This window comes from Branchiostoma belcheri, unplaced genomic scaffold (genome assembly GCF_001625305.1).
Source record: "Branchiostoma belcheri isolate BF01 breed outbred unplaced genomic scaffold, Haploidv18h27 scaffold6, whole genome shotgun sequence".
Taxonomy (NCBI): Eukaryota; Metazoa; Chordata; class Leptocardii; order Amphioxiformes; family Branchiostomatidae; genus Branchiostoma; species Branchiostoma belcheri.
In genome coordinates this window covers 1,964,858-1,985,433 of record NW_017804242.1, presented here as the reverse complement: position 1 = coordinate 1,985,433, position 20,576 = coordinate 1,964,858, and the positions used below count along the sequence as shown (strand labels likewise).

Genomic DNA, 20,576 nt, shown 5'->3' with positions numbered 1-20,576 from the left:
CCCTCTGTGTGAGGGGTCATATAAGTGGACCAGACCGCGAAAAGCTTAAAACGCCAAAGGTCAACGGTCGCGACCACTTTCACGCTCAAAGGGGTGTTTTGGGGCACCAAAAGACACCATTTTCACGCCCGAAAACACATATACAATAAAAACAAAAGAACGTGCATCATCTGCAGCCCAATAGCAAAACATATACCGAGTCTCAAAAGATTCCGTCCACCCAAACGCGAGAAAAAGCTGCGAACATGAAAATCTGAATCTCTCACAAAACCCTTCCGCGGAAGGATGTCTCCTCCCACGGAGGTAATGATACCAATCACCTACCGTACATAGAAATGTCTAATGGTATCGTTTATTCCTATCCTACCACAGGCTGGACATGGGGTGACCCTCACATCGCCACGCTGGACGGGAAGGGGTACACCTTTAACGGTAAAGGCGAGTACATCATGGCAGATGTGGACAACGGACAGTATCAACTGCAAGCCAGGACCGAGTTTCCAGAAGGTAAATATAAGTTTCACATCGGTTTATATTAGGCAAAGACTGCAAGTTCATAAACTCCACAGTGCTTTAGAAGCGACTGGAAAGAACAGAAATTGGTCGAATAGACAGATAACATGCCAGGGGGCTTGATCAGTTAAAGGAGTACAAATTGTCGTTCAGGACCAACTTCCCTAACATGTTATCTGTGAATTTGGCCAATTTCTACTTTCACTATAGCCTCTTCCCATGCCAGGTAGAGGCTAGCACGTTCAAACTACATAGTCACTGACATGTTGACTGCACAAATATCACGGTTGCCGACATTCATCAACACAAATTTCAATTCCTTTTCGCTTCTCAATACCCATTCATTGTTCTCATTGAATTTCCCCCAGGCACCACTACAGCGACAGCCTTTTCTGCCATGGTCATTCGAAAGAGTGGAGGCGTCCCGATTCAAGTGAACATAGATTCCAATTCGGCATCAGGCATGAAGCTGTATATCGATGGTACACTGCAAGACATGACCGTATACGGAAACGTCAGCTCAACCATTATCCAAGAGGACAACGTGTTGGTTTCAAGGCCAAGCGCTAGCGAATTCAAAGTCTACTACAGCACAGGGGTGTCAGCGACTGCACAAGTAGAACAGGTACGTTCAGGTTTTAATAATAAGCTTTAGAACGATCCAATTTTTAAGGTCCTTGATTTTATGATTAAGATCGCATGTACAACATAAACATCAGAGTGACTCGCCTATAAAGGTTAGACATCCAGGTAATAAGGTACACAAGAAAACTGAAAACTTGAAACATCTGACAGTTTAATTTTCAAAATCTGTGCAGTTGCTTGAGTAACTGTTTTCTTGTACCTAAGAGTGACTGTTGATAGATCAAGTCTTCTTACTAAAATTAAACGCGTTGCTTTAAACTCTGACCTACAGGGCATGATGTCGATCGTCTTCTCGGCTCCCGAGTCCTTCAAGGGGAAGACGAAAGGCCTGCTGGGAGTCTGGGACGGAGATCAAACCAACGACTTCACGATGTATGACGGGACGGTTCTGTCAACTAACTCCACCGAGAGACAGATTTTCGACTTCGGACGTTCTTGTAAGTTCTGGCGTTTACTAAGTGTATTATTTTTGACCGTTTATCCCATGTTTCGACACTACGACAATTTTAACCCTAACCCTTGCGGAGATTACATTACGAGCTTGAAGCGTTTTCAAGACATATTTTTGCTTGCCCGCAAATGCAGTAGACTATTAAAGGTTTATACAGACAGTCCCTTATGCTCCTTATGGCATCCAGAGGAAGAAAATTTACTTACGTGTGTTAATGTGAGGACCATAGGACGAATAGCTGAGGTTTCAAGCTGTGGATATTCAAATAAAGTCATCCACCTTAGTACTCGTATCACGTTATGCACGACACAGGGCAAGTGACGGCCACTGCCGGTGACAAGGTCTCCCTGTTCCACTACGAGGGCGGCCAGGGGGTAGACACGTTCCAGGACGACACCTTTGAGCCCACCTTCGGAGACGAGATGGACTCCTCCGCCGACCCGGCGCTGCTGCAGCAGGCGCGGGACAAGTGCGGGGAGAACCAGGCGTGTCTGTACGACGTCCTGCAGACGGGAGACGTGGCAGTCGGGGAGGCCTCTCTGCACCAGTCCAGTACCATCCAGGACGGCTCGCAGAAGACAAGTAAGTTCTTCTCATAGTTCTTGCATTTATGTAATGCTGAGGTCACAGTTCCAAACCGGGGCCCGGCCGGGCAGTCTTATGGAACGAAAAGTACGATATAAAAGACAACAAAGCACAAAAAAAGTTGAAAAAATTAATAATGAGAACTATTTGTGTATATTAATGATATAAATTGTTGATTTTTCGGTAATCGAAACAGCCCGGCCGGGCCCCGGTTTTGGAATTGTGACCTCAGCATAAAGAAGCTGTCCTAGAGCAATCTTCCTGCTATGTGATTGTTAGTAGCATCTTCAAAAAGATTTGGTATGAATTAACCACAAATTGCAACCAAATTGCCATTATTGTTCGTCAATATCAACTTGTTTGTACTCCATTAAAAAGCTAGACCAAATCATCCATAGCGTAACTCGTGTACTGTTATCGATAATGCTTTGTAGTTCTAAATGTATGATACATAATTGTTCTCGCAGTATTGCTGTTCCTTGGTTGTTGCCATACATGGTACCATTTGTGATAATCGATCATCGAGCAATAAAATTCATTCATTCATTCATTCATTCATTCATTCTTTCATCCATCCATTCTTTAATCCATCCCCCCGTAGGTAACTACCCTCCCAGCGTGACGGGCCCTACCGTGCTGTACGCCGTGTACCAGCAGACGTTAGAGTTCTCCCTGACGGCCCAGGACAGGAACGGAGACTCCGTCAGCTTCTCCGTATCAGAACCGTCCGACCTGCCGGCGTCCGTTCTGACTGCCAGTGGAAATACGGTAAGTTATAAGAAAACCATTGAAAACTGATATTTCACACATCGAATAACATTTATATTTTGAGTATAGAATGTTATTTCTAGTTTTGTTCACTTATGCAGTTTGATACTTTTGCCCAACACGAGTAAAAGTAGCTTATCTCGAATTTTCTTGTTTTATTCATTATTGTGAATGTGTGTGATTCTGTGCATATATCCTTGAGTTCCTCCACTGCACCACTGCTTCCTCCCACCCTGCGGGGAGACCTCCAATTTAGACCTTCCCGTCAGTCTGCGGTTACGTCATTCTCCCTCCTTATAAGCAGCTCCGAATGTTAAACTTTTTGAGAATTCCTAGATCACCATGTAAACATATCCGTTTGTCTCTACCAAAGGCCTCCTTCAGCTGGCAGGTGGACCGGGCGGAGCCGTTCGACCTGCGGGTTCTGGTGACGGACGCGGGCGGCGCGAGCGCCCTCTACTGGCCGACGGTGTACCTCTGCAACTGTGAGAACGGCGGCGGCTGTGCCTCCAGCGGAGGGACGCACAGTTCCTCCAATAACACCAGGTAAGGTCTAGCATGCGTTTATCATGTTATCGGGAGCTCCCAGTATCCCTACGGTGCTGGCAGAGTTTGCTATCGAAGGATGTCAGTAATCAAAAGGGCCAGTTGGAAAGATAGGCTGTTAGAAAAAATGGGGCCGGTAAAATTCCCTGGAGAATTGTTACCAGGGTAAAAAGACAAGTTTTATGTAAAGTCAATTGATATTCGTAAAAAGGGAAAAACAAATAACTCGTATCTTATATAATACTTGTGTAGTGCTAAAAAATCGAACATAAAATGATCGATGAAACTAGCTATAGCTTGATTTCTTCTAAACGTCATCACGCACAAACTAAAAAAATGTTGAACTTCATACCAAAATTCTGATTTTGTATTCTAATTTCAATGCAGGTTTGTGATGCAAGAGTGCACATGCGCGGCCGGCTACACCGGATCGAACTGCGAGTCTGACATTGACGCATGCGCAGCTAACTACGAGCCGTGTTACGCGGGAGTCCGGTGTAACGACCTTCCCGCCCCGGCCAACATCAGCGGCTACGAGTGCGACTCCTGTCCCAGCGGGTACACGGGCAGCGGGGAGAGATGTACAGGTAGGGGGACTGAAATTCTTTTAAAACGAAACCAGGTAGGGAAACTGAATTTTCTTCAAACGAAACCAGGCAGGGAAACTAAAACTACTTTTTTTTTTCAAACGAAACCACGTGGGTCAGTACTTCTGTGACGGAAGTGTGGTTTTGAGCGGTGCTGCTGCTTTAGGAGGAGTCTGTTTGTATTTCGTCCTGAGCGGCGAGGATTGGTTGAAAGTGAGCGGGCGGAGATTGGACTTCAGTTGATTGACAGGGCTGCTGCTCTTGGTAGCAGGATGCAGAATGATGTCACTAGGAACGTGTACTGTGTAATCATGGAATGGACCACATTCCATGGTGTAATACCATGTTTGAGGTCAGGTAGCTCTTTCCTCATTGGTTAGTTTTCGTGTAAATTTTGGCTGATGACATTCCCGTTCCTGTTCCAGACGTGGACGAGTGCGCATCGGGAGCATCCTGTGCGCAGCTGTGCGTGAACTTCCCCGGCTCCTACCAGTGCTCGTGTGACGCCGGGTATGAGCTGGGAGAGGACGGAAGCTCCTGCAATGGTGAGATTTCGGCGTGCGTGCTTGCCTGTGCGTCTCCCAGTTATTTGAATTCAATAGTCACAGGAAGTGTGGGGGGAATGGTGTAACCACAGACTGACAGTAAGATTTGGGGTTCAAAAAGGTCTCCCAATAGCTATAGGCTGGGAGGTGACCGTGAAATGTGTACAGAATCAAAAAGAAGTTCACAATAGTGAATAAAAAAGAAGAAAGATGTCTGAAATTTTCGATTTCTTGTTTGGACTTGGTTGTGTTTGCTACATGACCTGATCCACTGCGACATGCACAAGTTATGTAATAACTGCCAATGGTAACCAATGGTATGATACATATTAATGAAGCATCATTGGAGGCAATCCTATACTCATTTAAACTTAATGTATCAATGCCACGCGTTTATTCACAACAGACGTTGACGAGTGCACCCCAGCTAACGACTGTGACCAGGTGTGCAACAACAACGCGGGCTCGTACAGCTGTGCCTGCAACTCCGGGTTCCAACTGGATGGTGACCGCAAGTCCTGCACACGTGAGTCGTAGCATCTCAATATGGCATTAAGACATACTCTATTATAGCCGGCTTACAAGAAACCCTGTATACTAGTAATTAGTCCTGATATACGATAAAACAGCACGTATGACCCTACAATTTAGTAAAAATTCCGACCAATAGAACTTGCTAAAGAGGCTATGATAATCAATGATGAAATGACAGTTACAGTGGGTGGAAAGATTTCACTTTAATTGTGACAGCTAGAGTTGGATTGAACTGGTAATGACTTGGAAGGTATCAAAATGTTGTGCCTAGATATTCTTCTTGTTCGTCCATCGTTCTCGGCGATGACCAAGACATGCCTAGATAGGACATTAAAGTAGGGAAACTTTGCATGTCTAATAAACCACTTTTCATCCCCCCCCCCTGCAGCCACCCACCCATGTCCTGTGGGAGACACGGGGGGATGTGACCTCGTCAGGGGCTGGTGTCTGGACAACAGAGGCGGCATGCGTCCCAGGGAGTGCGCCTGCAAGGCCGGGTATGTCCTTGCTGACGACATGGTGAGCTGCAACGGTGAGTGTGCAGGGAAACTACTCGTACACCGTCACTGGGTTTGATCCGAAAATGTAGCTGTTACAGTTTGTATGAAGTACTCGTACCATTGATTTGTTTGCTCACTCGCTTATTTGATCACTTATCTACCGATAGAAAATATTTGTGAGTCAATTTGTTGCATTATTGCTTTTGTTCGATTTAATGACCACTGTGCTTTCGTTTTTTTTATAATCATCTTCTTTGACAGGACTTCTTGAACTATATCAATCAGTAGATCAATTTATTATAAATACGCGAGAAAGGAATGAATGACTGAGAAAAGAGGGTAGATTTCAAATTCACATTTTGCAGATAAGAACGAGTGTCAGACGGGGGAGAACAACTGCAACCAAAACTGTGTGAACACCGACGGGAGCTACAACTGTACTTGTGAGACAGGATACCAACTGGTGGACGAGCATACCTGTCAAGGTAAGGAAGTATTGTATACTGTAATCTGAAATAATTGTATGTCTTATGCTAAAGTCACATTTCCAAACCGGGCCCCGACCTGGCTGTTTGCATGAACGAAAAATCAACAGTTCTTATCAGGAATATACACAGGTAGTACTCATGATTATCTTTACAACTTTTCTTGTGTTTTGTTGTCTTTAATGTAGTATTTTTCATTCCCAAGAGCTACCGGGCCGGGCCCAGTTTGGAAATGTGACCTCAGCATAAGAAGACCATTCAGTCCGATAAAATCAAGTGGTTACTATAGACAGGATTCCTAATGCCTAGATATGTTGAAGAATGAATGAAAGTGAATCTAACAGTTTCAACTATCCTACACAGACATTGACGAGTGCAATGCCGGGACGTACAACTGCACCGGGAACACGGTGTGTAAGAACAAGCCAGGGAACTACAGCTGCGAGTGTGCTGCCGGACTGGTCTTGACGGGTGGCAAATGCGTCGGTGAGTAACCAACTACGCAGATTTATCTTAGGCTAAGCCCCGTAAAGTGACGAAAGACTGATCGTAGATGCTACTAGTAGCCTGTACCAGGCTTCGGGAGGACGGTTGGACAGAGTAGAAATTGAGAAGAGCAAAAATTGGCCAACTAGAGACAAAACGTGTCAGGGGAGTTCGTCCGCTAGAGAGTACAGCTTGCCGGCACCCGGGGCCAGTTTCTTCTTTCCAGCTGCCCCCCGAAGCCTGGTAGAGGCTACATTTTAAGTTGTTACAGCTGTAGATACAAAAAATTGGCACAGCCTATGTTTTAAGAGTAAACTGTTTCCTTCAAGCTGTACCACTTATCTTCATCTTTACTTTACCCACCGAGCCCTGAAACAAGAACTTGTTCATGACCATTTTTGTTCGAACTTTTTTCAGACCTTCCTGACGACGAGAAGCCAGTGTCTGCCCCCACACGACCCGCCTCTGACCAGGACCTCTCCAACGCTGTCACCTTTAACTGCGGGATTACACTGGAACAGGTGAGAAACGTTACCTGGCCGATTGGTGCCAGTGTTGATTTTTTTTTACATGAGCTTGTTTTTATGTCTGAAAATTTTATCGTGCGTGGTCAAACCATCTGACCAAGTGATTCATAACACCATTGTTGTAATGTTGGTGGCAGTTTTTTTTTAAGAAGCAAACTTAGCAATCTACAATACAGTATTCATTTGAAACCGATGTGCAGAATTCTGCAACCTATGTGTAGAATTCTGGAACCCATATACAGAAGCCAAATGCAGAAGTTTCTCGTGAGAAAGCCGAAACACTGTTCTTCCCCCCTCTCCTTAGTACACTGTCTCCGTGGATGACGCCTTCTCGGTTCAGCTCGCTGCCATGGTAACGGAGCACTGCGCCGTCAATGCTGCCGAGTGCGGGGTGGTGACTTCGGATGGCGCACGGAGGTCAGTGACTTTAACAAGGCCACGTCTGAGTCCTTTGTGGCTCTTAACGTACATATCTGCGTTCTAGCGGATAACCACAACTATGTACAAATGCTAGTAATCAAATACGTCAAAGCATGTGTAGACCTTAGAAACTGTGAACGATACGTCAAACTTAACATGTTGGTTTATCCATCTAACGTTTTTTGAATGCATGTAAGTTCATATATGAAGGAAACCTTACAATCCTGTTTTGCGCAATTAAGTCATAATCGAGTCTTTTGGGATTGGCTGACAGAGATGATAATTTGTATCCACTTGTTTGCTTGTAGGTATAGTGGTAGAGGACCTTACCGAAGTCGCTGTACTTTTGTTGTGTCAATAATAACCTTTCACCGTCTCCCTCTTGTCTCCAACAGACGGAGGAGCACGTCCGTGACCTTCACCGTCCTCCAAGTCCAGCGACCTTCAGGCTACCCGTCAGCGAACAACGACAGCACCACCGCGCTTGCGTACTACGTCCTGCTGCCCTCCGGCAACACTTCTATCCCTGGGAGCGAGCTTCTGACCATCCTCCAGTCCAACGTGTCTGCCCTGGAGGCGGTGCTGGGAGGGGACATCTCAGGCATAGCGTTACTGGTTCCAGTGGAGGAGGAACCTGTGGCTGCTTCGGGAATGAACGTTGCTGTGATTGTGGTGGCCGTGGTCGTTCCTCTAGTGCTGCTGGCAGTCGTTGTCGCCGTCGGGGTGCACGTGTACAAGTAAGTATGAACACGCACTGCTATGTCCAAGTATGTTACAGGTTATTATAATTAAAATTACGACTACGTAATGCATACATATACGAAGCAAGTTTAAAGTATGATTTTCAACATAAGAAATTGGACTTACCCGAAATTTCGACTGTACAACTCTGTCAAGAAATGAGTAGACCATCGCTTCTGTGACGTATTAAGCTAGGCAGATGATTAGTGGATTATAGGTTCCATATAGTCTGTGGTGTCCCCCGTCTTCGTTCAGGGATCATGGTTGGAATGCCCTGATGTAGATGTGCAAAGAATTCTGGTTCTGAGTCCTAGAGGTATGGTTGTAACTTAGATCAGGCCTACAAGTGCACAAGTCATCTAAACTAACATGTATGTTTTACGATGTACCCTCTCGCTAGGAAATCAAAAAGGAAGAAAGTGGGCATTTCCTCTGAGGACCTGCGGATGGATCCCGTGAAGAAGGAACGCGTGTCTACCCGGGCGTGGGGCCCTCTGCAGAAGGGACAAGCTGCCGCCAATCCTAACGCTCCTCCTCCAACGTGGTCAACACAAGCTGCAGCAGGAGGGACGACGTCGTCTCAGCCCGTTCGGGTGCCTCTGCCGCCGGTCCGCGCGCCGACTTTCGTTCGGGAGCCGAGCACGCTGAGTCGAGAAGAGTCGGGCGCGGTTGCCAACCCCGCCTACCAGTCCACGGAGGACCTGAAGAGCGAAAAGGAACCGAAAGCCAGCGTACTTCAGTTGCTGCCAGTGGCATCCTCCCTTCCTGCGGCTCCGGCGGACAGCGAGCTTTATCCCAAGCCGCCGGGGACACCTGACTGCTGACTGAAGGGCTAGGCACGAAAGGACAAGGGCTCACCCTTGCAGAAAACACAGGAACTGCAGCCCTAAAACTAAAAAACTTTTATGTTTACTGAATGCAAATGTTACTGGTGAACCGTAATGCTATCGGTAGTGACGATTGTTTGTCTTTAGTTGATTGATTGATTGATTTTAAGATAGAATTAAAATCTTTTTCCCAATGGCAATATAGTACAAATTTACATATGTTCCTTGTGGGGAAAGAGATTGTAAATACCCCACTATAATTGAACAAGTGTACATCAAAACATAATATCAAGGATTTCAATTAAGGGGCAATACTAGAAGTCACTGTTGTCTTTGTTGTTGTGTGTGTTGTGTGTCTAATGTATTGTGGAAATCTATTTTTGTACAATAGTGTGTTTCTACCTCTTGGCCAGGCCAGTCACATTTTCATGGTCGTTTTATTTTTATGCACAGGTTTGTACATGTTGATGGATATCCTCCATCAAAATATTTTAAGAATCTGAATCTAGTGTGCATAGTGCAGTGGTTCTTGACCCTGACTGTGGACGAAGAAGTCACGAGTCGAGTCCTGGCTATTGTAGCTTACCCTACTGGAAAGGGTCGCAGTCCTCAGGACGTAATGTACTTGTCGAAAAGAGCTAGGGTAATTCCCTGGCACAATGAACCAGTATAAACTGTACATATCGTCTGTCTTCTCTTTTCATGACCAGTGGAGGATTAGCTCAACTGTCTATTGAGTTTGCAAAGCTAAACTGACTTGACCTCTAGTGACATTCTGTCATGAAGTTGGTGTCTACAAAGATGTGATTGTGAAATAAACTAAAATCAGCAAACTCCTGTGTCCTGTTCTTTGTATGTCATGTGTACAGTATCAGTCAGAAATTACCACTTCAAATTACTTTAAAGACAATGTGAATTTGCCATCACTGGATTTAGCCTTATAAGATGGACCCCAAAAGTTATGATACACCATTTTCCCGGATGCATATACAACGTAATTATCATTTGTGTATACCTCTACATACCAATATGAAATACTTTATTACTTTGACAAAAGAGAATTTCAGCTAAGCTATCCTCTCAACAACGTAACATACTAAGAAAGGACAAATGCATATTCAAGAATTGCTTTAAAACAAATGTATGTTTTCGACTGATTTTACATACACTAAACTTAGCCTATTCTTTAAATAGCTAATGTTAATAACTTAATAATATCTCCCGACATCTTTATACTTGCAAGTTCATTTGTATCCACTGGTTTGTTTGTATGTATAGCTGTTGTATACCTAACAAAGTCACTGTCCTTTGGTTGTTGTGTTGCCAACATGGGGGTAAGCAAGCAAAAGCTTCCTGTTGTTTTCTCCAAATGATTTTTTATCTGGGCAAGGCTAAATCTTAATAATCTTGGTTTATTTCGCCAAAATCCAACATTGTCATTTTGCTTTAATCTGAGATAGACTGAGCATCTACTATTATAGCAACTTCATATAGGATATGTCCAACCTTTGAGCCAAACCTGCCAAAGTAAAAACAGTTCATGAAACTTGCCCATTCCCTTGTAAAGTGAGTAAATACCAGTGGAGTGGTACCAGGATGATATGCCGTGTTGGCCAAGCTGCAAATACATTCGTAGCAACTCCCATGTTGTCAAGCATAGTCTTTCATGCTCACAGTCCATTGTTCAACCACCTGTTGCACTCCTTGTGACCAAGTCTGGTACTGCAGCAGCTCTCTGGGCAGCAGACGTCTGGTGTGTATTTAGCTACTTTGGTGTCACACCGCAGAAGGAGCACTCTGGGTCATCTTGTCAAGACTGAAGGACATATCTTTTTTAAATGAAGTCGTCTTCATCATCCATAACATTCTGCAACAAGAAATCAGAGATTTTACACTTCTGGGAAGTACTGCAGCAAAATGTTATATTATCTATATGGCAAATACAATAAAGATTTTGAATTGTCATTAGCTTGAAGAAGGTTATGTCAATTAATACCCCTGTAAGTGGCAACTGTTTAGTGTGTCTGTTTCTTACCTGGTTTGATGTCATGTTTTCCTCCCTCATCAAGTTTGAGTAGCTCCTACAGACAGGAGAGACAGGTTAGGATAGGTAGAACTCATGGGATGGTTAAGGAGTCATGATTTAAGCACTTTGACAGAACATCTCGTTTGAGGTTGTGCTCACATATTTTAAGATAACATCCTGTCTATAGTTTTCAAATGTTTTGTTGGAAAAGATGTCATCTCTGTTCACATGTCAGAGATCTTCACCTCTGAAAGTTTCAGCTTTGTACAGGTCAAATAATGAACAAGCTTAGTGGATTAGTAGTGTTATCTGTTCTTGAGCAAACAGCACCTTTTTTCCTCCTCTTCTTTTCTTCTCCTCTCCTCCTCCTTCTCTTGGTCCCTCTGTTCCTTCATCTTCTTCTTGGCGTCCTGTCGCTCTTCCGCATCGCGCTCCTCCCGCTCCGCTCTCAAGTCTGGCTGGCTCTCCTGCTTCGTCTTGTTCAGTCGATTGACGATCTCGTTTAGTCTCTTCTCTACTGCAATCACCTTGACCTGAAACGGAGGAGGCCGTATATGGTTACAACAAGTCCAAGGTCACAAACTTTCAACTGGTTAACCTTCCACCATGTGTCAGGAAATGATAAGTGTCTTATGATAAGTGCATACTAGAAGATGTGATCTAAGCAGGCCGTGAAAGTTGATGCACAAGCCCACAAGGGGAGGCTATTTTTTTGGCCTAAGTCAATGAAAAACAAAAGAAAACCATAACAGTGTCCCTCACCTCTCTCTGCTTGTGGAATCCAACCTGTCCCACATCCATGTTGGCCGTCTTCTTCAGGTTACAGAAAGGTGTGTACACCACACTGATGTTGTTTGCCTTATTACCTAACAGTAGACAGATACAAGTATTTGTCATTTGCTAGAAATGTAACTTTATCATGACATCCTAATCCTTTGACATAGAAATTTAATGCTAGCACAATGTGACATCAGCCAAGGAGCTTAAATAATCATGATTACTGTTAAAATGTATGATACTGTTACTACTAACATCAACACAGGTTTTTACTGCAGCTGGCACTTGGCAAACAGACCAGATGCACTGGTGTTGCTGATGAACTTGCAATTGTCTCATCTTATATAAATACTGAGCCAAGGTCCCGCGAGGGACATCATGCTCAGGGTCTGATTGACTTACTCTGCTGGCCACATATTATACATAAACATCTTCCTAACCTACCTTGAATGCTATTAGCCTTCACCAGCTGAGCGCAGTCTGTTAAAACTGCAGCTGGTATGGACTCTATTGTCTCACCCTGCCAACACAAGAAATAAAAATAACCTCATTCAATGCACTTGTCAAAAATGAACCTGTAAATACATTGCACTGTACATAGCATCTGTCTTCTCTGGCACGACCAGTGGAAGAGTAGCTCAATTGTAGCCTGGTTACCAAACCTATTATAACTCACTCCCGAATCCTCGGGAGATATAATAGGTTTGGTGACCAGGCTAGCTCAACTGTTCATTGATGTCATTGAGATAAACTACTACAATGTAGTTTGAGATCACTTTCACCTCCGTGCTTTCACTTTCAATTCACTTGCTAAGAAACCACATTTGACCTCACCTTCGGCAGCCTGAGGTAGACGTGAGCGGAGGACATCTTGTCAACATGAAACCTGAGAGGAACAGGAATGCAATGTTATACATTCAGTACACATCTACAAGGCTGGCACACACAGGAATGACTACAATCTCATCACAATGAGAGCAGTCAATGGTAAAATGGTTAATGAATATACATGTATATGATTATATGGTTATATGATTATAAATTCCAGTTATCTACAGCACATAAAGACTGCTTTAGGTTTTCTTTTTTTCCTCGCACGGTGGTGAGGGCACCGACAGTAGAGGCCTTTAAGGCCAGGGTAGAAACCGCCCTGCCATAACCGTGTACCGCTCCTCCCCCCCCCTCCTACCCCGTCTAGGGGTGGTTAGAGGGTATTAGAAGAAGAAGAAGAAAATTGATCAAACAGTGGTCAAATTTAAATATAATCACTTTTCCATGCTTCGTTGATAATTTTACCACTAGCCAGGATGCCAGGCTGTTTCCAGGGCCTACTTGCAGGCTCCCACAACATGTTAGCCTGGGTAAACCTGGGTATCCAGGCTATTCTACCACTAACTAACAACATAAAAAGACATACCAAACATCTTCTGGCCATCCCCATCTCAGTAACTCTTCATCTGAAAAAGTTAAATCAACATATTTATTAATCAGTGATATAATTATACAATATCGATTGTCTCATTTGAATAAATATGTTACTAGTAACAAATTATTCTAAAACAAACTTGGTGTTCAAATGCCGTGTACTTGGACTAAGCAAGTTCGGTGTTATATAGCTAGCTGCCGCCGTGACGTTCGGCGTGATACAGCTAGCTGCCGCCGCGCCGCGTGCCTGCGAAGCTGGTGTGTTACGGCGAAGGGCGGTTATACCGGCTATAACTATACAGATACAGAAGTTCATTCAACTTTCTAATCAGCATAGTGGGTGTTCGTAAGCCAATGTTTATTGGACAATGTTGATAACAGTATCATAATAAACTTACTTTCATACTTGTCCAATCCCATATAAATCTTCATGGGCGGGTCAACGACTGAAAAAAAAAGAAAAAAATTATCCCACAATTGAAAGCTATTTTCTAGACTGTGAGAAATAGTTGAAAATCTTGAAATTAACTAATGCCAAAGTCGACAACCTGGGCGAAATACTTGCAAGGATCTTGGGGGGAGGGGGGCTGTAAAATATTATCTACATCTCTAAGTAATCTCCAAGCAGATCCCTCTCGGTGGCAAAAAGACAGTATCAAATTGGCCAGGCAGTATCCATTAGCCAGAGAAGCTCCGCGGCCACCGACGGTTGGTGGGGTCAGGACAAAAAAACGGCCATATATAATTAAATGTAACGATCATTCCCCCACAACCTCTGCTTGGAGAGTACTACATCTCCACATGTTGTACGTTATGTCTACACACAAAAATTAAATGTATCTCCAAAACACAGCTGTTTTCTTCAAACACAAAGTGTAGTTATAGACGCCTCAGTCTTACCGTTACTCAGAAAGTAGAAGACCATCTTGAAGATTTCTAAACAGTCCTAAACTGACGAAAAACTAAGACGAAGTTGACGACACCGTCTGAAACCGGAAGTCTCTTGCTCAGCGGAGGTCAAAGGTCAATTTTTCCTCGTCTGCAAAAAGGAGAAAAAACATTTAAAAAGCTCGAATTAACTTTCATATAATGCTATTTTATCTGAAATATTTAAAACAGGTACATTGTTGATAGGATATAATTTCTTAAAAATATTCTGGGAATACGTCTGGATCAAATTATTTTTCCCGCGAAAAACGAGACAAGATGGCGGGATTTGAAAGCGGGAAACGGAGGTAAGCTCGCGAAAATCGGGAATTTTGTGGCGCACAAGTAGAGATCGGGTCTTAAATTGCGCCTATGTATGTGCTAAGTATCCAGGAATGTACATGGGGAGTTTATATTAACGTGTGTGATATCTAGCACGATATATTGGAAAGATAGTCTCGCTCCTGTCATGTTGTACATCGTAGCTCGATCACTGAGCACAACGGCAGTATCCGATATGTTGTATAATGTCCTTGGTTGCAGGTTATCCCTCGTAAAATAAGTTAACAAAAACTGAATAATATAATGCGTTGTGTCGTAGACGACCTGTGGCATGCAATAAATGGAATAAGCTTGCTCTAAATTTAACTCTGATTTGTACTTGTAGTTGAAATCAATGATGAGGGGGAGGGGCACATTTTTGTGTCAAAAGTGTTGTGCCATCATGATGATGACATTGAATTGCAACAGTTCCAGGTTACATAATTTTGAACCATAATAAGTATTATTGGAAATGGAATTACAAAATATACCGGTACGCCCTTCTGTTATTGAACACCAAACCTTACAATTGATAATTCCAGTTCTTGACTTTGAGCATACGGCATAGTGTGCTTGAAGTGATTCAATCCTTGACCTCAGTAAAGCAGGTTCACAAATGAAGTTACATAAATACTTGCCAATTTCTCTCCACAGGTCCCCACGTGGCAGACGAACACCAACCACACAGAAAAGGAAACTTGACACTGTGGACAGGTAATGTTCAATCAGAGTGATACACGGGCTTGAAATACTTTTTTCTGCTTCTCAGCACTGGTGTAGATAACATTGTGAAAATTACGTGCACCAGACGAATTTTACCTGCTCTACTCTGAGTCAGAATTTAGGAAGTATTAGTATGGATCATGCTAAAAACTGTTGCCATAAACCATTGCCACGAAAGCATTATTTCTTAAAAGTGGGAACACTAACAGTCAATGGAGCAAATAGAGAGACAACTGAATGTTTCCAATGTTTTTTTTTTTGTCACCTTAGTACATCAATGTTAAACATGTTTAGTATGTTATAAGTTAGTTATACTCACTACAGTTTGTGTGATTGCATTCCCCACAGCAGCATAGAGAAATCCAGTGAAGTGTCCCAGCACACGGCGCAATCCTTCTACAACAAGTCGTCAGCCAATCAGAAGCGGCCTTACATTGGTCCTTTGGAGAGGAAGTACCTTCGGGAGATCGAGGAGAAGCGAGCGCAGCGGTCGCGAGAAACCTCGGCAGAAAGGCCGAACGGCGAAAAAACTGTTTCTCCTCCTGCTGCCCCAGTTGGCCCAAGGAAATACATCATCACCATACCTGTGAAGACCAAGACTATCAGGGTGAGACAGAAAGCACCTCTCAGAAAGAGCCCAAGAAAATCTTCCAGCCCAAGCTTAACTTCCGTAAGACAGAGTCCAAGGAAAGCCACAACACCACAGCTGAAGAAGACATCCTCAAGCTTAGAGAAAGCACAAACTACAGGGGTTACCAAATCCGCTCCGCGGACCCCACCATGCAGTGTAGATGAGACTGTGTACACGCTCACAGAAACCCCGTCCCTCTTCAGTGACAATGACAACCAGGAAAGAGATGACACTGGGAGTTTGGCAAGCGCTGATGCCATCGGCCCTGCCCTACCAGTTGATGATGCCACCACTGTGGAGTCACAGAGGGATGACCAGAAAGCTGCTAGCATGGTTAGCAGCCCACAGAGAGCGAAGGCTCCACAGCAGGTGTCACCTAAATCCTCCCCAACACAACGGCAGACCAAGCAAGCTACCCTGCACGCCTTTCTAAAAAAGAGTCCCAAGGGGAAAACCTCTGGTAAAGAATCAAAAAGATCGGCTGGAACTGTTTCAGAAGTGACCGGAAGGTCTGAGCAGGATGAATTGCTGATGGCATTTGAGGAACTTGCCAACGCTCCCGAAAGCAACGAAGACGAGGACGTTGCATCAAATGATTGGAATGACGCAGACATGGACAACTCTGTGTGTGGATCAGAGGACCTGTTTCCCGGGTACAATTCAGGAGGCAGTGCAGAGAAAGATGGGACCCACATGAGTACGGCAGTGACTGAGGTAGATTTTAGAGCAGGGGAAGAGGTGTCGCCATCAAAGTCAAGTTCAGATTCTGGATGTGGGTCAGAGGTCATGGAGGACCAATCAGGTAAGCTTTAGAGTTGATTGATGTTCAAACAGTTACAATCTTAATGACCAATGACATACATTCTGTTCAAATACATTTGTATGTGCAAAATTTGTGTGTTGTTTAGTTGTCATGCAAGAAACCTGTTTAGATCAATCAGTACCAAGAAGGTTTGAATAATGATGCTACTTCAACCTTCCAATATGCAAGCTTATGGATGATATGTCATTACCTTTTGCAATGACATCTGAATCCTCTTCTATTATTCTCACCTGTAGGCGATTGTGTATGTCGTTTCCCAGGTGAACCCGAAGCCAAGCGGCTGAAGAAGTGCTGGCCCATCTTTTCCTCATCTCCAAGGCCGAGGTCCCGCCTCTTCAACAAAAGGTGAATTGAAATTACTACTAACAGCCAGTGGTTTGTTAGGCAATTCATTTTGTTTTGTTTTATTTTATTTTTTATTCATTGAAATTGCAACAATGCAATACACGTGGAACAGAGGCAGCTGTTGCTGGTGTTGTGTCCCACACATAGAAACGAATACTAGACAGACAATACTTTCCCAAGGGCACAAGATCAGTGGCATGTCAGGACTCGACCCCGGGACCTCTTGATTCCGAGTCGCGCACGCTGCCGTTGCGCCACATGACCCCACGGATCCTTCATTCTGTTGTATGAAGTTATTATTTGGGGCTACAGGGGCACGCCCTACAAAGTGTAAACCCACCGGATAGGGCCGCCTGGAGGTGCAACGTAAAGTCCAGCTGACTGCTGCCTACTCATGTCAGAGACTACTGCAGCAGTATACACATAATCTAATCTAATGAGTAAGTGTAGTGATTAGATTCTAAGGAAAATGTTTCAAAGAGTTATTTCTGTATCTGTGAAACTGTCATGACCAGATGACGATGATAATGATTGTTTCCCCTTTTCAGTTCCCCACGCTCCAGTCCACGGATTACCGGGAAACTGAAACTGCCCAAGAAATCAAAGGAGCCACAGGGCATGGAGCAACTTATCATTGTAAGTACAGGGGACAGGGTGTGGGAAGTTTATCACTTAATTACTTTATTATTGTCCTTAATGCCAGTCCTGGCATGTAGGGTAGCAATGAAAACTGTTCACTTCCTTCTGTAAAGGGCAGCTCTCTGGATACTGTCCCATGTGTGGCTGGAATTCTCCAGCTCTTTTGCCACTGTCCTGGTGTGAGTGGCTTGCAGTCTGGTCTCAGCATTGACATCTTGAAAAGGTTATAGTCATCTGTTATGTCAATCCTCCCTCCCTGCAGGACGCTGGACAGAAGAAGATCGGTGCGATCGTGTGTGAGACCTGTGGGATGTTGTACACCGTGGGACACGCTGATGATGAAGCAGCTCACCAGAAATATCACCACAAGTTCCTCAACTCTGTCAGGTTTGAGGTGAGGACAGATCAACCACACACAACTTCAATGTAATTGTGTTTGATAGCATAGAGAATATTTTATACCATTTGCCTGCTGCCTTGGCCAATAGTTTGTAACCAAGCAGTTTCTACTGTGTGCCAAAGTTTATAAACATTGTGCCCGTTTAACGTTGTGGAAAAAGGAAAATATTTTACCTGCTATTTTGCCTTTACCTCGGTATGAACAAAGGTCTCTTAAAAGGCCATGATATTTGTCATATCTTCTTGTAATGTTATGTAAGGCTTGATTGTGAAATGTCTGCCGTTTCTTACAATTGAGCCAACTTTTGTCCTTGTCTGTAGGGTTGGAAGAAGGAGCATGTTTTAGCCACATTTCACGATGGACGCATCATCATGGTCTTGCCAGACGACCCCAAGTATGCTATCAAGAAGGTATGTCAATCAGTAACATGTGTAGTGTTATGGGTGTACTAACTGTTTCCCCCTTTTACCCCTGTTGGACCTGTCCTCAATCTTCCCCATGACAGTATAACCTGCAGTTTGTGTAAACCTGTGTTTCTTGTAGGGTGTAAACTCTGGGATGTCAACTGTCATCTAACATGTGGGAGTTGTACCGGTATTACTTGTCATCAATATTTTTGTGTGTATCTTTTGTACAGGCTGAAGAGGTGCGAGTGCTGGTTGATAATGAGTTGGGTTTTATCAAAGGTTACTCAACAACCCGCTCCAACTGTAAGGTAAGCACAAAGAACTTCATCAGTTTGTATATAGTGACACTTGTGCCTCAGTCAGGAGTTACACTTACTATTGATTTGATTTTATGATCTAAAACTGGCATTTTTTAAATATTCTATAGCCGGGTATCATCATTAATATTCTATGATGTAATCAGATTCTATCATAAATAAACTGGGTGGCTTTTCAAAAGTCTTACATCTAAAACATGTTGTTTTTAGACGCTGCTGTTTATTTCCAATGACAAGAGAGTGGTGGGATGTGTGATTGCAGAGGAAATCTCAAAGGTATGGAGAGCTTTTATATTTTTTCAACAGGTTTACTCGCTTTAGGCTAAGAGACCAGTTCTTGGCACCAAGCTAATTTGTTGGGAGGTATAGATGACTGTACCAGTAGATGCTGGTGAACCTTGGTTTTGATGGCTTGTATTCCTTAAAACTCTTGAAGTTGAATGAATAAAAGAGAATTGAATGTACATGTAGTAGAGCAAGAAAAATTTGTTGCTATATATGTGGACAATTATGGACTGATGGTAAGTTTTGTCTTACAAAACATTATGGCTGCCTCTTGGGTTAATGCCCCCCTCTGCCATGTTCCTCTAGGCATACCGAGTCCTGCCCAGTGACAGCCAGCCCAGCCCGCTGCCCCCCTCCCCCGCGCGTGCGTGGTGCTGTGACACCAGGCCGGTCGCTGCGGTCTGCGGGATCAGCCGGGTCTGGACGTTCCGCCTGTGGAGGAAGAGGAAAGTCGCAAGCAGACTGGTGGACACACTAAGGTACCTTAGGCCACACCAATTTAATTTGCTGCTTCTCGAATCGCCCTGTCCATTTTTTTCTGATTTGCAACAACAACAAAAAAATTGGGGGTTCTAAAATTAATTAGCTGCAAAATGCTCAATGAAACACATATTTGTGTTCTTTCTCACAGGTCCCACTTTGCGTTTGGCTGCATTCTGTCCAAGGATGATGTGGCATTCTCCGACCCCACACCGGATGGCCGGAAGTTTGCGGAAAGTTACTGTGGAACGGCAGCTTTCCTGTGCTACAAGTAGTACTTTGTACTAGTATGTACTACTTATAGAACAGGGAGAATACCATCTGGGGCCAGACACTTTGTTTATGACTCTGAAGTCACCATCATCTACACCTTAGTGATGGTTCGGACACAGATTCTCTTGTCAACCACCTTTACTCGTACTTTCCAGCTCTTGATAAAAATTGTACATTGCACCACTGTAATGGTTTTTAAAGGTAGAATTGCATATATTTAGGTTGAAAAATTTTAATTAATGGTCCAGAAATTGACATTAGTCGCCCAATACTTAATTCAAGGAATTGATGATCAATCGAAATTCAGTGTTCAGATCACTGAAAGGCACATTGTGCAACTTTGAAATAATTAACATGTAATAGTTGCGTTGCCATTTCTTATCAGTGTAATGCATTATTAGGATTTATGTTATTTCATATAGATGTATATAGACACTAACATTAGTAGCAATGAAATTGTAATACAGCAGTGTGGACTTGCTCTCATTGAAATGTCCAAATTGCTGTTTCTAACCAAAAAAAAAGATGTAAGAAGAGAAGTAGGCATCCCTTTCATTGGTTTATGCTTTGTTATTTTGGCATTTCAGTGGGAATGACTGTAGTGTGAACGTTATTTT

At 43.6% G+C, this 20,576-nt stretch overlaps 4 protein-coding genes across 4 annotated transcripts; 3 read left to right on the top strand and 1 right to left on the bottom strand.

The window, feature by feature from the left end:
- Positions 1-378: 378 nt before the first annotated feature.
- On the top strand, positions 379-9,157 carry LOC109482238 (mucin-like protein). The gene is made up of 16 exons (XM_019784931.1): positions 379-507; positions 882-1,138; positions 1,430-1,595; positions 1,922-2,191; positions 2,796-2,962; positions 3,336-3,508; positions 3,896-4,095; positions 4,521-4,640; positions 5,047-5,166; positions 5,563-5,706; positions 6,040-6,159; positions 6,523-6,645; positions 7,063-7,166; positions 7,477-7,589; positions 7,988-8,329; positions 8,734-9,157. The coding sequence occupies exons 1-16, from the start codon at positions 450-452 to the stop codon at positions 9,155-9,157; spliced, it is 2,901 nt and encodes a 966-aa protein (XP_019640490.1). The 5' UTR covers positions 379-449.
- Positions 9,158-10,129: 972 nt separating this feature from the next.
- On the bottom strand, positions 10,130-14,398 carry LOC109482404 (coiled-coil domain-containing protein 25-like). The gene is made up of 9 exons (XM_019785114.1): positions 14,289-14,398; positions 13,787-13,834; positions 13,381-13,420; positions 12,798-12,849; positions 12,408-12,483; positions 11,949-12,052; positions 11,517-11,719; positions 11,196-11,241; positions 10,130-11,027 (listed from the first exon to the last, which is right to left on the bottom strand). Exons 1-9 carry the CDS (start codon positions 14,311-14,313, stop codon positions 10,995-10,997), a joined length of 627 nt encoding a protein of 208 aa, XP_019640673.1. The 5' UTR covers positions 14,314-14,398; the 3' UTR covers positions 10,130-10,994.
- A 188-nt stretch (positions 14,399-14,586) lies between these two features.
- On the top strand, positions 14,587-16,505 carry LOC109482237. Its single transcript, XM_019784930.1, has 4 exons — positions 14,587-14,623; positions 15,291-15,350; positions 15,708-16,397; positions 16,487-16,505. Exons 1-4 carry the CDS (start codon positions 14,595-14,597, stop codon positions 16,503-16,505), a joined length of 798 nt encoding a protein of 265 aa, XP_019640489.1. The 5' UTR covers positions 14,587-14,594.
- On the top strand, positions 16,462-20,515 carry LOC109482387 (N-acetyltransferase ESCO2-like). The gene is made up of 9 exons (XM_019785092.1): positions 16,462-16,792; positions 17,074-17,158; positions 17,707-17,794; positions 18,060-18,191; positions 18,518-18,607; positions 18,835-18,912; positions 19,132-19,197; positions 19,513-19,685; positions 19,838-20,515. The coding sequence occupies exons 1-9, from the start codon at positions 16,522-16,524 to the stop codon at positions 19,959-19,961; spliced, it is 1,107 nt and encodes a 368-aa protein (XP_019640651.1). The 5' UTR covers positions 16,462-16,521; the 3' UTR covers positions 19,962-20,515.
- The last annotated feature ends 61 nt before the right edge of the window (positions 20,516-20,576 follow it).

Coding starts and splice junctions, on each gene's coding strand:
- LOC109482238 (XM_019784931.1), top strand. CDS start 450: ATGGCAGATGTGGACAACGGACAGTATCAACTGCAAGCCAGGACCGAG. Junction 2,963..3,335: donor TGACTGCCAGTGGAAATACG/GTAAGTTATAAG, acceptor TCTCTACCAAAG/GCCTCCTTCAGCTGGCAGGT. Junction 6,646..7,062: donor GACGGGTGGCAAATGCGTCG/GTGAGTAACCAA, acceptor AACTTTTTTCAG/ACCTTCCTGACGACGAGAAG.
- LOC109482404 (XM_019785114.1), bottom strand. CDS start 14,313: ATGGTCTTCTACTTTCTGAGTAACG. Junction 12,850..13,380: donor GGATGGCCAGAAGATGTTTG/GTATGTCTTTTT, acceptor TGTTCCTCTCAG/GTTTCATGTTGACAAGATGT. Junction 12,484..12,797: donor TCTACCTCAGGCTGCCGAAG/GTGAGGTCAAAT, acceptor TTGTGTTGGCAG/GGTGAGACAATAGAGTCCAT.
- LOC109482237 (XM_019784930.1), top strand. CDS start 14,595: ATGGCGGGATTTGAAAGCGGGAAACGGAG. Junction 14,624..15,290: donor TTTGAAAGCGGGAAACGGAG/GTAAGCTCGCGA, acceptor TTCTCTCCACAG/GTCCCCACGTGGCAGACGAA. Junction 15,351..15,707: donor AAACTTGACACTGTGGACAG/GTAATGTTCAAT, acceptor CATTCCCCACAG/CAGCATAGAGAAATCCAGTG.
- LOC109482387 (XM_019785092.1), top strand. CDS start 16,522: ATGGCATTTGAGGAACTTGCCAACGCTCCCGAAAGCAACGAAGACGAG. Junction 16,793..17,073: donor GGTCATGGAGGACCAATCAG/GTAAGCTTTAGA, acceptor GTCGTTTCCCAG/GTGAACCCGAAGCCAAGCGG. Junction 17,159..17,706: donor TCCCGCCTCTTCAACAAAAG/GTGAATTGAAAT, acceptor TCCCCTTTTCAG/TTCCCCACGCTCCAGTCCAC.